At 36.3% G+C, this 16828-nt stretch overlaps 2 protein-coding genes across 5 annotated transcripts; one reads left to right on the forward strand and one right to left on the reverse strand.

Moving 5' to 3' along the window:
- The first annotated feature begins 272 nt into the window (after positions 1-272).
- LOC135137894 (uncharacterized) lies at positions 273-9440 on the forward strand. Of its 4 annotated transcripts, none has more exons than XM_064067664.1 (8): positions 273-513; positions 1309-1368; positions 3914-4257; positions 4375-4835; positions 5251-5659; positions 5716-6271; positions 7640-8120; positions 8173-9440. In XM_064067664.1, exons 1-8 carry the CDS (start codon positions 488-490, stop codon positions 9028-9030), a joined length of 3195 nt encoding a protein of 1064 aa, XP_063923734.1. In that variant the 5' UTR covers positions 273-487; the 3' UTR covers positions 9031-9440. The 4 variants fall into 4 exon arrangements, with proteins under 4 accessions (XP_063923734.1, XP_063923735.1, XP_063923737.1 ...); XM_064067665.1 differs by having other exon boundaries at positions 4378-4835; XM_064067666.1 differs by lacking the exon at positions 273-513 and adding an exon at positions 1050-1081.
- Positions 9441-10365: 925 nt separating this feature from the next.
- LOC135137876 (protein cereblon-like) lies at positions 10366-12088 on the reverse strand. Its single transcript, XM_064067638.1, has 5 exons — positions 11920-12088; positions 11817-11863; positions 11570-11766; positions 10783-11514; positions 10366-10691 (listed from the first exon to the last, which is right to left on the reverse strand). The coding sequence occupies exons 1-5, from the start codon at positions 12023-12025 to the stop codon at positions 10541-10543; spliced, it is 1233 nt and encodes a 410-aa protein (XP_063923708.1). The 5' UTR covers positions 12026-12088; the 3' UTR covers positions 10366-10540.
- Between the last annotated feature and the right edge of the window lie 4740 nt (positions 12089-16828).

Below are 16828 nucleotides of genomic sequence, written 5' to 3' on the forward strand. Positions count from 1 at the left end.
GCAAAATCGCCCCCAGACCAACCGCTCATTTGTTTCGCAAATTCAAGGTTTTTGTTAATCAAAAAGTAGTTCAATTTTTGTCGATTTATCAATCTCTGTGGTAATTATCGACGAAAAAGTGTAAAAATCAAGGGTAGTTCCCTAGGTGCGGTGGCGATTAGGCGCAAAATCGCGTGCGCCGAGCGAGAAATCGGGGTCACCGGGCGCTTGGCAACAGCGAATTCTCGCTCGTGATTGGTCCGAGTCCCTCGATGACACGTTCGATATCGAAATTCCTTCCTGCGTAGAAAATCATTTGTGGTCTCTACGCCAAAGCGAACAGTCGGTTAAAATATGAAAACTATGCGTAAAAACTTGCCTAAATGTCTGTCCTAACCACCGAAACGCCGACGACGACACTTCAGGACAGATAAAACAGTGAATGAGTGACTATTTTCATGCCATAAAATCACAATTATCCTGCCTAGTGATCATATAATTAGGTTCAATGGCGCTCGTATGTGATATCGAAAGGTTTGCATTTATTTTTCCGCCCAGAAATTACCACACACGGAAAATCGCCGTCTCGAGATCGAGCCCTGAAATATGTTAAAGATCGTCGTTTTGCGCGGAAAATTTCCACTTGATTTTGCGCGGGGTCACGCCCTAAAAAACGACGCGTCATTTGACATGTCGGGAATTTTTTTGCAAGGTAACACGATTATCAATCTAACTTCTGTTTTACAGTGGAAATTGCGCCATCGACGGCCTTTGGCATATTTCTTGGACGAAGAAGTGATAAAAATTGCTGTGTTATCATTGACAAGATGGCCGCCGCGATGGCCGTGTGCCAATTCTCGTACACGCACACTTGACGGTTTTCGCCTTTGTCGCTTTGTAATAACCCGAAAATTTCTCATTTAACGTGGTGTGGGATTTCCACTATTTACCCTTTTTTTTTTAAATCGTTTTTACAATTATCGACCTTCTCGACGATAAACTTTTATCGAGTCGCCCCCAAAGACGAGAATTTGCACACGGCCATCGCTGAGTAATCGAGTCAGTGGCTCTCAAACTGTCAATCGATGGCCGAAATCGATCCGTATATAATTATCATATTGATAACGAAACCTTGTACGGGTCGTTTCCGTCGTTTGGGATCACGTGAACATTTCATTATTTTTGGCTTGGCAAGGTCGCTGAATTTGACACGGTGACCTTGACAAGGCGGGAATTTTGAATTTGTTCGTGGATCTGATTCGCCGGAAAACCGTAGTACGTGGGTTTATGTATATTATTCGATTATTTTTGATTTTCATCCCCATATAGGCATTGCGAAGCGCTAAGGACCGCTGTTTTGAGAAATTTGCAAAAGTTAACAGACCAGAGGTATGTTACTAAGCGGCTAAATTTAAATTAATTAATTAATTATAATTAAGGTGGATACTGCCACGTCCTAAATCTTCGGATGTTCGTATTTCCTTGCTTTTTGATAACCTCATTGGCATATAATAGCTGTAGGATGGTGTTGGTTATTATTATGCAGGTGTCGCATTATGGATGACCGATGGAAAGTGTCTCTCTTTTTTTTTTTATTTTTTTTTAATATTTACAAACACTTCCACAATAATAAAATAAACTGGCACATTGGTGACAAGCTATCATATAGGAAAGAAAATGACATTTGATAAAAGAAATGAATAATATAAAGACAATTTTCCAACAGCCACGCATAATGATACATTTTGTTACAAAACTCAGTCCAGCACCCTTGCTCTTAAGCTCTTCTTATTTGGGTTATGATTTTTCCAGATGTACAGTGTACATTGTGTCCCAAAATATTTTTACGGGTGACCTTCAAATTGAGCATGCTCTGAAAATTGCATTTTTGTTATTCTCAATGTCATTTTGAGAAAGACTAGTATATTTCAATGAAGATTGAACTTTTTTTACAAAGCGAATGTTTTTATCGGTTTGAAACATTAAATATATTTACAGGCATAAATGATTTCTCAATTTAAAGTGGCTGGTTTTTAAAGTTGCTTAATAGAACATCACTTTGTAAATTGATCTGTTTAAATTGAAAAGTTATGAATTTACATAAGCTTTTCAATTTAGTGGAGTCGTTTTTTAATGCGTGTAGTTCAACATATTATCATTAATCAAAATTCTATTTCTACTACATTTTGTGTGAAATTAAGCGTTGCACCTAAATCTACGGGCGCAGTTTTTCTAATCATAGTTACAGTAGAAAATAAAATAAAATACTCGTATAACGGTGATTCGGTAGTCTGAAAAGTTAAACAAAAAACAGTTGTAATTTCCATATGCATTAGTTGTGAGTTGTTTATTATTCATGAATTATTTATTGTAATTGCTTTGGGTGCCCGCATATGGCAAAAAGCAAGTTTGTAACATATACAGGATGTTCTACTTTATAATGTGGGTCACTTAAGGCCAGTCGCTACGTTTTCTGCATGGAATTTTCGGTACATTTTCAAAATATAATTTATATTAATAGGCTTACGGTAGTGAAATTTTAAATATGACCTATCCACAACTTTCTTTATGTAACGCAAGGGCAGCTTTGTTTGTGATCACCTTTTTTTTTGTATCTTCATTATTTAGGGAAATTTCGGAACGCGATTTTCAACACTGTTTCCAGCTTACAGAAACGAGATAGATTAAAAAAAGCTTGCGTCGTAGAAGCTGCGAGAGGCCTCTTTTTACTGTACTCAATTCCAATAAATAAAGTGGAAAATATATTTGATGCGATTTTAAAGTTTTGTAAGCCATAAGCAGTGGTAGAAACCGCGTCCAAAAATTTCCATAAATAAGTGAAATATTTATTTTTTAAAATACGTGATGCAAAAATTGCAACAAAATTTAAAAAATATGTGATAATAAACTGTTTAAAAAAACTGCCTTCGCATTATATAGTGAAAGTTTTGGACAGGTTACATTTAAAATTTCATAACAGTAAGTATGTTAATAATGGAGATATTACATTCTGAAAATGCATTGATAACATCATAAGAGCCAAACGTAGCGACTCCTCTTAACGGAATTCCATTAAAATATTCGAATGTAGTCTTACTTACATGATTATAATTATTTTTCTTTAATTAATAAAAGCATGACAGTTGATAACTAAGAGAAAAAATACTTATTGTCAAAAAGAGGAATGAAATGTGCGTCTCGCCTTGCCCATTTATAGATTGCTACTAGCATTAATCCCGAATGTTAATCTCACAACGAACAAAAGAAAAATTTAGTCAAAACCATATTTATGCTCATTTTGAACAACCGGTCAAATTTAGTTTTTTAATATATATGTTTTTTTAGTCAGTCACCAAATTATAAAATGATAATGTAAGTGTCATTTCGTACTCAATATAGAAGAATATGACAAAAAAATGCATACGTCACTACCTAAAAAAATAGCGAAGATAAATATAGTTATAGGTATATTACAAAAATGGAAATTTAAAATTCAGCCACTTCTTATCACCCATTTTTGGTTTATCTTATCAGAATTCATGTTTGATAATGAAAAAATATTCTCGGACATTTGCGAAACGAGTGTAGACACAACTTTTCAATTTTAAAATTTTTTCACTATAGTATGAATATGTTAATGTCTCACTTATTACTTAAGATAATTTTGAACTCGAGAGGAACGAAAAAAATTCTTGACAGCCACTTTAGGTGAGGAAGTTCAAAAACTTTGAAACAAATCAATTTCTTGTAATTAAAAAATGTTCCACCTTAAGATTGTGATTATTTCAAAGTACATACGAAAATTAGATAAATAGATTTTTACAATTTGAACATTGGTCGTTGCGAAACAAAGTTTGAGAGCCACTGTTCCACACCGTGCCCGCGCCTATCCCGCGAAAACAAACAAACGCGCCTAATTCAAATATGTCTCCAGCTCCACCCCCGCAGCCTCTGAAGAGCCGGCAGCTGCAGAACTCGCTCCAGAAAACGACTTGGAAGACGGAGAAATCGAAGACGACGGCGAAGATGAAGTCCCGCCTCCGGAAGCCGAAAAACCCAAAGAAATCGAGCAGACGCAACCTCCAAAGGAGAAAATCGAACGCGGAATCGAGAGGAATAGGCACGAAAGATCGGAAAGGAGAAGGCACGAAGACAAGAAAAAACACATGACTGAAGCGGAGAAGAGTATCCTGCATTTGAGGAAGAGGGAGAGGATGCAGAGGGAGAAGTGGGAGAAGTATGAGAAGTTCAGGAAAGAGCAGAATATGGACGCACCAGGTAGTAAATACAGTTGCTAATAATAAACAATAATGTGGTAGAAGAGTTCGGGAAATAGTCGACTGTAGAGCATTGTTTTTGTTTTTCAAAAGTTCTCTCTAGGGTATTTGTTTCCAGCAGTCGATGATTTCGCCATTAACATCGAAAAGGCCATCGCTAGCGTCCTTAAAAAAGATAAGCACGCGAGCGATGAGGAGAAGGATGAAGAGAAGAGAGGTAGAAAGAGGAAAAGTCGCGATAAAGACAGACAGAAGGGTAGCAAACAGCGGAAATTGGATTCACCCAAGTCGGAAGATGTGGATGAGAACGAATTTTTGAATGTTAGAGGCGGGAGCCCAAAGTCCGACGATAACAAGAAGGACAAGTCGGTGTCTCCTACACGATCCGATGATTCGTACGATTCGGAATATTCTTCCGACAGGAGCAAAGGGGATGATCGAAGGAAGAGAGATTATAAGAAGGGTAAAAGAAGTCGAGAACGGAATCGAAAAAGAAGTCGGGAGAGGCGGCCTGATCAACCGCAGTTCAAGGATCAACAGGGTGTTTGCGTGTTCTTCTTACAAGGCAAATGCCAGAAGGTACGTTAATGTTAACTGCGTTGTCAGTGTTCAGAATTTTTTATGAAACTCGCGTATGGCAAATACTGATATATGACAGCCATTCATATTTATTGATGACAGTCTAGTAGCTTCAAAAATTGACACTCATGTCATTTATTCACATAAGTGATCTTTTAAAATGAAACAAATTTGCTCAAAGAACGTTTATATGTTTATCTTTAAAAAGAAAATAATTACAGGGGTTGTGTCAAATAAGTAAAAGAAACATGTGGTATAAATAGTCATGTCGTGCGTTGTTAATATTTTTTGTAACTAGAATAACCGGAATTTGAAAAACGGTAAAGTTACGTCTAACTTTTTTCATATATTACAAAATACATATTTTTATTTAATATAATTTTAGAAAAAAAATCGCTTAAAAAACGTTTTCCAGAACGACTGCCCGTACTCGCACGAAGCCATGCCCCCCATGAAACTAGAGCTGTGTAAATTTTACCTGAAAGATTGTTGCGCCAAAGGCGAAAAGTGCTCGTACATGCACTCTGAATTCCCTTGTAAATTTTACCACACGGGCCTGGTGTGCCTCCAAGCCGAAAACTGCAAATTTGCGCATGGAGGACCTTTGGACGAACACCGCAAGCAGATCCTCTTCAAGCACATCGAAACTGCGCCTCGCGAAATCCTAGGAGGATTCCCCAGGATGAGCCGCGAAGAAGCGCTCAACAAAATCAACATAGCGCAACAGAGCCTGATGGGTCAGTACGGATGCGAAAAGGACGACAAAGGCGTAGCGAACGTGTTCGACATCAACGTTCCTGCACCTTTGGAGGCGAACGTTGACGGTAAGCGAAAAAATCTTTGGTCAAAACACCAATAAAAAGCCTGTGACTTTTTCCAGCCTTCGCTAAGCCGAAATCCGACAAGCCCTCCCGCAACCGTCCGTCGCGGTGGCAGGACCCCGAACCCATGGACACGTCCCAGCCGCCTCCGTCGAATTTCCCCATCAAGCCTTTCTACACCCCTCAGGACCAAGACATGAGGATCAACAGCAACGGCGACATCGACATGCGGACGCTGCCTCCTCTGACTCAGATCGCCCCCCAGACGCCCATGATGGGCGCGGCGGGCGAAGAGCCCAACGTTGACGCTGACACGAACAATTTCACCCAAGACATAGATATCCGTAATCCGAACATGTTGCAATTCGATACGAAGGACGTGGATATTCGGCAACAGATTCTGGCTAGTAAGGACGTGGATATTCGGCAGATTCCGCCCGTCTTCGACGAGGACGAAAACAGATTGCAGATTGACACTGGGGAGAGCGGGGAAGGGCTGCCGGCCGATTTGCCTAAGACGCAGAGGGAGCTCTATATGCGGATACAGTCGCAGCAGAAGACGAATTTGCCCGAACAGGCACAGGAGAGTGTGGAGGTGGATGAGAACATCAACTGGTAAGGCTTTAACACGAAATTTAAACAACTGATACATTTAAATTTTTACTATCCGAGCTTAAGCTAAAGCTGCTTTCATATTTTCTCGACGTGTCCGACCTCTAGAGTACGAAAAAAATGGTCTCTGGTTTCCGTCTGTCTGTCGTTTGTCCGTATTTTTATTAGTCAGATAATAATTTTCAAAACTGCTAGATCGATTGTTATCATATTTTGTGTGTATATTACGACTATCATGTAGATGATAAAATCTCCAAAATTGACAATAGTAAATTTGATTTTGTTTGTTATAAAATAAAATACTCCTGCACTTGCGATGTATAAATCCATCCTAGACATTCAGATTTTTGGAAAAAAAAATCAAAATTGTATAACAGCAACTTAACTTTGAAAACCGAATACATACTCTGAAATCCTGCAAACGTTTTAAGGTTATCTTGTAAGCATCATAAATCGTTAATCTAAATTTAGTCGTTTATCCCCTCTCAAGAACTTTATGACGTCATCTCAAAATTTTGCCGAATAATTCCTCTCTAAAATATGACGCGTAATATCTTTATTTTACTTATCAGGGTTATCATAAAAAATGAAATTTTTAGAGAAATTTTTTGATATTACAATTTTTCGTTTTTTCATTTTCTTTAATTTTTCAAATTTTCGATTTGCAATTTTTCATTTTTTGGGGGAAAAAAATGAATGAATTGAATCAAACAATTGGAAAATCTAAAAATTGAAAAATCGTAAAATAAAAAAGTGAACAATTTTAACAATCATAACAACTATTAGATACATATTTAAAGTGAAAACTAGAAAACTTGCAAATCAAAAATTGAGGAATCTAAAAGTTGAAAAATCGAAGAATCTAAAAGTTGAAAAATCGAAGAATCTAAAAGTTGAAAAATCGATATATTCAGAAATCCAAATATTGAAAAATTTTACATTGAAAAAAAGAATAATAATAATAAAATTAGACCATTGAAAAACCGGTTTTTTTTTATAATAAAAAAAGACCGATACGAAAAATTGAATAATCTAAAATTTGAAACATCCAAAAGTTACAGAATCGAAAAGGTGAAAAATTTAAAAATGGAAACTAGAGGAGTTTCATATCGTAAAATCGAAGAAATAAAAAATTAGAGAATCTAAAAACTGAAAACTCGAGAAATAAATTTACATCACAAAATTTTCTAATGGAAAAACTAACGTGAAACAAACCCGTAATACCTTATTTTACTTAGGGTTATCATAAAAAATAAAATTCGCAAAATCAAATCTTACCATTTTTCGGAACAAGTGGATTTGATGTATTTACTGTACTTTATGGCCGAGAGAAGTTCTGTCGAAATAATCTTCGACTAATTTTTTTCAAAGGTACTCGGATGATGACGACGAAGACGAGAATCGTCTGACGATCAAAGTTGACAACGAAGAAGAGAAGAAGGAAGGGAGCGAGTGCACGATCATGAGTCCGACACAGATCAAGCCTCAAGAGGTCGTAGAGAAACTGGGAGATCTGTCGAAAATTGATATTTCGGCAGAAGTTACGAAGTTGTTGACTTCGATGAGTCAACAGAAAGAAGCGCCGAAGCCAGCGATTCGAGATCCGAGACAACTGAGGTCGCAGCAGGCGTCGCAGCAGCAACCATCGACTGAGCAAAAGATTAGTATTTATGAACAAGGCAGTATTACGTGTACGGAAACGGAGCCTCGGAGCCCCGACGAGGTGGTGGACACCGACATCCGGGGAAGACCCGATGTGGATTTGAGGAATTTACATTTACCGTTTAAGGGGATGTTGAATTATACGCCGGCGAAGGAAATCGACGCGAGCGTCAACTCGCATCCTCCGATGGTAAGTGGAGTGTGGATAGCGAACGAATTATGAACACGTTTTGACTTTTTAGACGTGGAAAGTGGAAATCGTCGACATCCCTCGGCCCGACTACACCGGCCTCAAACTCAACGTCCAAGACGCGGAGAAAACGGGCGATCCGCGGCTGAGGAAGATTTTCCGTTTGAGCACCGAAGAGAAAGACAGCCCCGCGAGCCCCAAAGCCTCCCCGAAAGCTTCCACACGCATCGATCCCCGGCTCAAGAAAATCGAAGACAGCAAGCAGCCGGACACCAACAACCTGAGCTATAACCAGCAGCTGAACATCCTCCAGAGTTCCGCCTTCTTCCAGAGCCTCACTAGCAATCAGAAGCTGCTGCTCAACCAGGAGCTGGCGACAAAGAGCGAACAGAACGGCTTCAACGACCCTGTGCTGAACAGCATGTTGTCGACTCTGAATCTGATTCCGCAGAACATGACCGCGAATCCGAACATGGGGGCCGCTTTGAACATTCTGGCGAACGTGAACAAGCTGAACCAGCCGATTATGGCTAACAACCCTCCGGGGCCGATGGTTATACGGCAGAATCCGGGGATGATGAACCAGATGGTGCAGCCGGGGCTGTTGGGGGCGGCGCCGGGGATCCCCAACATTCCGGGGGATTTCCCGATGAATTTCGACCCGAGGAACGGGGGCGGGATGATGAACAACATGAACAACGGACCACAGTTCGGGAATTTTCCTGATAACAACAATTTCGGGGGTGGGTTCGATGACTATTATCCGGGGCAGGATAATTTCGGGCACAGGGACAACAGGAACTTCAATCGGGATAGGAGGAGAGGGAGGAACAACTTCAACAGGAATAATGGCAATAGAAACTTTAGAAACAGGAACAATAGGAATAATAGAGGTCACACGCCGCCGTAAGACGGGCCAACCGAGGACACGCTCAAAATTTTTTTCTTTTGTAAATAGTATACATAGTTGTCTTTTTCTTCGGCAGATTTTTCAAGACTGAAAGGATTTTCATGTAAATATTGTTTACTCGATCAATTTGTAATTTATTAAGGTGATAATTTTTTTCGGTTTGTATAGGAGGTTCTGGAAAGGATGTGTCACTGTTTCAGAAGTTTTGTAAATATACGAATAAATTGTCATTCCTTGGACCTCAGAATTTTATGGTCAAGACGCTTTATTTATTTTTGTTTATATTTAATTCTATTTTTTGTTTGAGATTTTTTTATTCTTCACAGCTACATTATTTATGGTATTGTCAGTTATCGTAAAACATGTATATAATCGCTTTATTATTTTTTATAAATAAAATCTAAATAGTTTCTAGGTCATCTTATATCTACTCCCTTGTGCTTCATCACGGCTTGCGTCTGATCTGGTTTTGTCCTATTTTAATATCTGACAATTTTTGGTTAAAAAAATTGTGATTAGTCTATATAAAAATGAGTTAGATATTTAGGTCTATCTGCTGTAGTATTTCTCCGCGATTTCTCGATTTCTGATCATTTTAAATTAACACAAATTAAATCAAAGAGACTTCAAGCATACAGTATATTGAAAAAGAAATTTTATAGCAATTATTTTAATATTTTTACCCGGATTTACAAATAACTGACATTTTATACAGTTTCACAGATGATTTCAAAATTCGAAATAGAGCGAATTAGATCTTAATTACAAGAACTTAAAAAATACTAGTTCGCATTCAATTATGGTATGGTTTTTTAAATAGCATACACTAATATTATTTTCTACTATACACACTGTAATATCATATTAGGGGATTGAAAGAAAAAAAATGCTTCCTTCTCACCCATCTACAACAATTAACAAATAAACCCAGCTCAACAACAAACCACGAAACGAAAATCTGAAAATTTTATATAAAAAGTAATAATTAACAGACATGCGAAAAATTGAGAAAATTGTGTTGGTTTGAGCAGTGCGCAAAATGTACTAAAATTGATTTCCGTAGAAGAGGTACGTAAAAAAATCTGTACAACAGTTCCACCGTTACCAATATTTTCAATAACTCACCACCAGGGGCAGCGCCTCTCGGACTTTTACAATGGACTTTCCTAAAGTGCTAAAACCGGCGCGCAGACGCCCCCCTTAACTTCCACTTATGCACTGAAACACAAGTGTGTACAATTTTTGTAACACTGTAATACAATACTGAAATTCCTTACGAAATTGTTAAATACGTGAAACGAGGTTTAAATTCAATGCCGGGTTCAACGATACAACTTTTACAATGAATAAATTCCATTTATTGCTTGTTTGCGCTGAATAAATTACAGAAAGGGCGCCACACGTCCCAGACCTTACTTAAGTAGGCTACACCTACTTTCACAGCCTAATCCAGCCAAGTGAACAAAAAACCATACAGAATAAGTTTAATCTTACTTTTGGCCTTAATTGATTACAAAGCTTCGTTCTCTTCATAGATGATTTTCACGTCAAAGCCACTCTTGGCGAGGCCATAAAATGTGTCCGGTTTCAAGTTAACTGAAGAAAACTTCCATCCAAGATGAGCACTGCACATTCTGCATTGCATTATAGTCCAAGAGTACCTGAATAAACAAACATCAACTTTAGTCAAAATTAAAAACTTCCTAACCCAAAACGAAAACTTTTGAAAAATTACTCAGAGTAAAAACTTACCCCGGAAACCAGGAAAACTGCGCCGACGGGGACCCAATCAAATTAAAATTCGTCGCCTTTGACACCGTGACCGTCTCATACACGTATCCACCTGGATTGCAGTAGTTGCTCTGGACCCCGTCCTTCGACATCGGAAAAACGTTGTTCTGTTGGGCAATTTCGGCGTCGCAATTCGCACAACAAATCAGTCTTTTCATATTCAAAAATTTGAGTTCGAGACGCAGCCTCTCGATGGCCGTCCGCGTCACCATAATTCTCAGTCTTTCCTCGTGTCTCAGTTGAAAGTTTTGCACGAACCAGTAGGACAACTGTACAGGATCGTCGGGTATGAATTCTATCAAGTAGTAGTTGGATAATCCTTGGATCAGTTGATCCATCAGGAAACAGATCTCGTGCTTGTCGTACACCCAACCGGGCAAAGGGAACTGAGAGAGATGGTATTGTCTGTATTTGCGATACTTGTAAAATTCGCGATATTCTGAGGATTGGAAACTTCGGCGCGCTTTTAGAGAGCTTAATTGTGTGCAGTTGATGGGTGAGGTGATGGTTGGTTCTAAGAGGACTTCTACAGTGACTTGGTAGAGTTCGCCAATCAAGGTTTTTATTTCTTTGCCTGGGACCAACCTGCACCTTTGCCTACTTCGGGCCTTTAAGTAGAGAACGTCGTTGCGGAGATGCGTCTCGAAAATTTCCATGATGACTCCATACGGAAACACGCCCTTGAATGTCTTGCTACAAATGATTTAAAAAAATGTTTAACCACATTACGTGTTTAAAGTGCACTTACTTGGGAGTGAGCAAAACAAAAGCGTTCTTTTTCAGTGTGTGTCTTTGTAACATATTGATCTCCAAATCGTTATTCAAAACCAAAGGTAGAGTAAAACCTGGGAAAACAAGCGTGTTGGTCTGAATTGCCGCCAATGTGGTTACTTCTCCATCATCATAGAACGCATAGCCTGTTACATTGTCCAGTTTTCCTAAATACTACAACAGAGAATGTAAGTACGGTTGGTTATGTTCGTAAAATGATTTACCCTATGCGATGTCGGTAAATCTATGTCGAACTGATCAGAAGCCTGACCTGTAACAGATTTTTAGCGTACTAAAACTTGAAATAACAATGAATGGACTTCAAACCTGAATATCTTTCGTTCGATGGGCTTGGTTGAGCCTCCATGGGCACGTGTCCGTTCTCCATTTGCCCATCTGGGAGATTATTTGCGTTGTCGTCTGAATCAGACATCTTTTTTTAAATATTTGTAAATAAATAGTCAAGCACCAGCTGTGACGTTAGAATCAGCTGACAGTTAAGTGTGGCCAACATAAAAAGGGTAACATAAGAAACGTAAAATTTCTACGATTTTATAATCGTTATTTTTATAAATTTGTTTAATGAATATTATTACCAATTCTATGCTGACAACTGTAGCATAAATTATGATTATAAAATCGCACCATAAAACATAACAAAGTTATTTGTTTTAATTTATATTCAAAATTTTGAGGTTATGATCCCAAAGATGGCGCTGCCGCAAATTTTAAAAATTTTAAAAGGGACTTAAAATTTTTGAGATTTTCAAGGAAACCTTGACTCTATTAAACGACAAATACATCTTGTTAAATTACGGAAAAAAATTAGTTTGACTGGTTTAATTAAAACTGTTAAATGTTTATACTCGATAACAGCAAAAAATTTAATAAAAAACGCTTTTTTAACATTTCTAAATTAATTTCGTTGTTATTATCCATATGTGTCACTTAATCTCAGTTTTTAGCGGGTCGGATCGACAAAAATTCTTCGTTTTTTATTCAAGTCCACGTTTCGCCACTAATTTATTTGCGGCTTCATCAGGACTTGTCTAAACATCGCATAAAGAAGAATTACAGGATAAGAAGTTAAAATAAGGATTAGATTATTAACTTAATTTAATTTCCTAAAATTTGAAGAAATGAAAAACTGAAGAAACAAAAAAATGAAAAGTTGAAAAATTGCAAATCGAAAAATTGCAAAACTCAAAAATTTAACCTTGAAAACAAGAAATAAAAAAAAAATTAAAAGTTCAAATTAAAAAAGTCGAATTTGTATTAGGTATAATTGGTTGCCTGCCATGACTGGAGCACCACAGTATAGATATCAATTGATATCTATACTGTCACAGTAGATACTGTGCTAGTAGTCACAGAGGTATATTCATAACTAGGGAGCGGATTTCTAGGTTTAATGCTTTTTGTGAAAAATGTAAGCACTTCAAAAATGTTTTATATCTGTAACTATGATACAATTTGGAGTCATTTGACACATTTTTTTATGCTTATTTGCTTTTTTTTCCATTTTATGCATATTAAAACTTATATGCTTATTTAATGCTTTTTTCGACGAATATGAGTTTTAATGCATATTTTGTTCAAATGCCGGCCTTGTCGGGATGACAAATACTTGTTAGTTAGCCGTATCGTATCGTATGCATTTTACCTGGACTTGACCATTGAAGTACACTTATTCAAGACCCTTTCTGTGAATAGGTTCCGGTCGTTTGGGTAATAAAATTTTATTATAGGATTGGAAAAATACTCCATAGATTTTATGACTTTAAATCCTTACTTCCGTTGATAATGAATTAAAGCTTTTAACCAGATGTTCTTTTTCGGCATTTTGCGGCAAGACCGTTGAAGATTTTCTAGAAAAAAGGATTATTGTACCCAACTACCTACCTTAAAACTTTCTAATGGAAACTTTTAAGTAAATGAACCGTTTATTTCACAACCATCAGTCTATCGCATCTGTCGTAGTACAGTGTCATACGTGGTTCTCCCTCGTTACATGTTGAGTTCTTTTTGGTAATATTGCTAATATTTTAAAAGAATGCCGAAAGTAAAATCGACGCCGGATGCGTGGATAAGGGATTTTCCAGAATTAAAATTAGAACACAACAAAATATTCTGCAGAGCTTGTGTGAAAACCGTAAGCCAACTAATTTTTTTTATCTATTTTCCTTTGTTAATCCTGTATATGTACGTTGTTTTAGATTCAAAGTGATAAAAAATATAACGTGACGCAACATGTCAGAACGACTCATGTAGAAAGGAAGAAAATGTTTGAAGTTTCTAAAATTAAACAGCAGACCATACATGAATCTGTTGCATCTACTTCCACAAAAGATGAGCAGTTTCAGTTTAATTTCGATTTATGTAAAATGATGATCCAGTCCAATATACCTTTAAAAAAATTGGAGAAAGGCCCTCTTCAAGAATTCCTTGAAAAACACTGCAATCTGGATCTAACTTTTCCTATATCTGCAGCTGCACACCCACTGGATTTATATTTGAAAAGCTCGTTTCAAAACTGAGCCATTTATTTAAGATGTTGACAGTGTTTTGAAGCGAATTCTTTCGTTGTATTATTAGTAACTATTGTATTCTAATCATCTTAAAATTAGGTAGTTGGATCTGACTCATCTTTTCAATTTTCCTTTAAAACTGATAATTCTAATTGTACACACAAAATGCGCTCAAAAATAGCTCACTACTACTTTGACTTTAAGTCTGACATGATCTGACGTTAGTTAATAGTATCAGAATAATTGATTAAATTGAAGTAAATGTTGCGAAAAATGCATTTTAAGAGTTTTTTTTTTTCAAAATTGTTTAAAGAATGAACAACTAAATTTCTGACAAGCCGAGGACTTAGACGAAAAACTATATAATTTATTTAATATAAATACAAACTTACATATTAATATTACACAACTATTAAATTGATTTTATAAACAACCTATTAGAAATAAGAAAAATGCTAAGAACACCCTTAGAGATAAAATAAATAACAATCGAACATGGTGTGAACGATTTAATACATATTCTGATGCACATCTAAAGATATATCATCCAGATCATAACATATTTTGTTATAGGATCTACATACAATAGCTATAGGTGATTTCAACTTAAGATTAAAATTTGGAAAATCACCGTGAAACTGTCAGCGCTACGGTTTGATCGGATAGCAACCAAGAAATATATTTACTTGGCGTACCAGATAAGAACAATCTGTCTTATAGTGGATAATTTTGGACGAAACTCTAAGCACTAATTCTGCGATGTTCAAAAGAATGCGTGCTCGACATATCTCGAAGTTTTTGTTGAAAAAATTATACTCTTCACATGAATGCTCAGAAAAATGTTTGTTCTCTTTCACCTAGTCTCGTTTTTTTGGAACGTTCTGTACCAAAACAAATAACTTTTTTTATGTTTTACATAGACTTGTTAGTCTTGAGAAATGAAGTGCTGAAACGAATAAGATGAATATAATTTTTATATTGGCAGTTGTGAATTATTCGTATCCGTGCTAGTATGTCAGTTCACGATTGTCAATTTTGACACGAGCACGCGTAACAAACGTGCCACTCGGTATTACATAAAAATAAAATTTAAAAAACCGTGCTATCGATAAATCTCGTCCTGTATTTAGCTGTCTTTTTCATTCTTCATTGTGTTAAAAAAATAACTTTGACCAAATTAAACCGTTTTTGAAGTTTCGTAGCAGACATGTCTTTGTCGAAATGTTAGGTACATTATATTTTATAGGTTCTCTGTTGCGAAATGTATTTTTTCTACAACTAATAATAATTTTAAGTGGACAATAGAACAAAGTACCTGCTTACATCAGAGTATAGTGGTGCGCACCTAGTAAGCACTAATCAGTTTATAGTTAATTTAAGTTTACGCAATGAGTCTAACAACAAGAAAAAAACACTAAAAATTCAAAGCAAGTATCCAAAAACTGAAATTTTCGATCTAAATATGTAAAAGATCATATTCTAGTTAAAAATCGGCATTAAATGATTAAAACTGCAATTTTTTTGGATCTATAAGTACCTAGTTTTTGTCGCACCGTGTGCAATGATAAAATCATTGTCCTTAGTAGGCATTGTAATATTTTTGATAACTTGTTGTTTTCTAACCCTTATCACAAAAGTGTTTACTAATTTATTGTTTGTGCCTGCTTTTGAAAAACATGTTTTTGTCCTCGTAATATTCCGACACCAGTGTTCCAATACAGGGTGTCACACTTCACATAGCAACAGCACCCTAATTTTGTTACTGTTGATAAGTTGCTTTAAAAATTTTACGACCTTCAGGTGCTTCCTAGACCTACTTTCAAAATTATGTATATGTTACAGCTAATATCCGAAATCCGTTATTATGCATAATAACTAGACATTTTAGGAATTATGCGTAATAACTAAACTTGTCAGTTATTATGCGTAATAACTGAAATTTTCAGTTATTATGCGTAATAACTGAAATTTTCAGTTATTATGCATAATAACGGAAACGTTTAGGTAATATTGATAATAACTAACAGAGGAACAGAAATTATGCATAATAGCTGATTTCACAAAAAACGGGACAAGATGAGCAATTCAGGTTCTCATAGATCAATGAAAAGCAATGGGAATATGAAGTTTCTGTTACTGTAATTTGTCCCGTTTTTTTTAAATCAACTGTACATGTGATATGTAGGGGAAAGGGAGGCAGAGTGGGTAGCTTTTTTGAAAATATTGTGCATAATTCCTGTTCCTCTGTTAGTTATTATCAATATTACCCAAACGTTTCCGTTATTATGCATAATAACTGAAAATTTCAGTTATTACGCATAATAACTGACAAGTTTAGTTATTACGCATAATTCCTAAAATGTCTAGTTATTATGCATAATAACGGATTTCGGATATTAGCTGTAACATATACATAGTTTCGACTCCAACACGAGTCTCTTTGATTGTCCAAAATTTCTAAATCTTGGTGTGTTGAAAATACAAAGAACTTGTATTAAGGAAAGTTGTTCACAATTGAGAAATGAGTACAAAACTTCAGTTTACGATCAAGAAACAGAAAAAAATGTGTGTTACTATTTAAAGTGAAACGCAGTATATATGCTTAGTAATAAAAGATAACATTGTTAAAAATACAAACCGTACTAACCCTAAATGGTAAATAAATAAATTGTTTCAAAGATAAAGGCACTTGTTGGTCAAAATCCTCT

The sequence above is a fragment of the Zophobas morio genome, unplaced genomic scaffold, assembly GCF_036711695.1.
Source record: "Zophobas morio isolate AGI-343-1 ecotype UQ-CSIRO unplaced genomic scaffold, CSIRO_AGI_Zmor_V1 ptg000030l, whole genome shotgun sequence".
NCBI lineage: Eukaryota > Metazoa > Arthropoda > Insecta > Coleoptera > Tenebrionidae > Zophobas > Zophobas morio.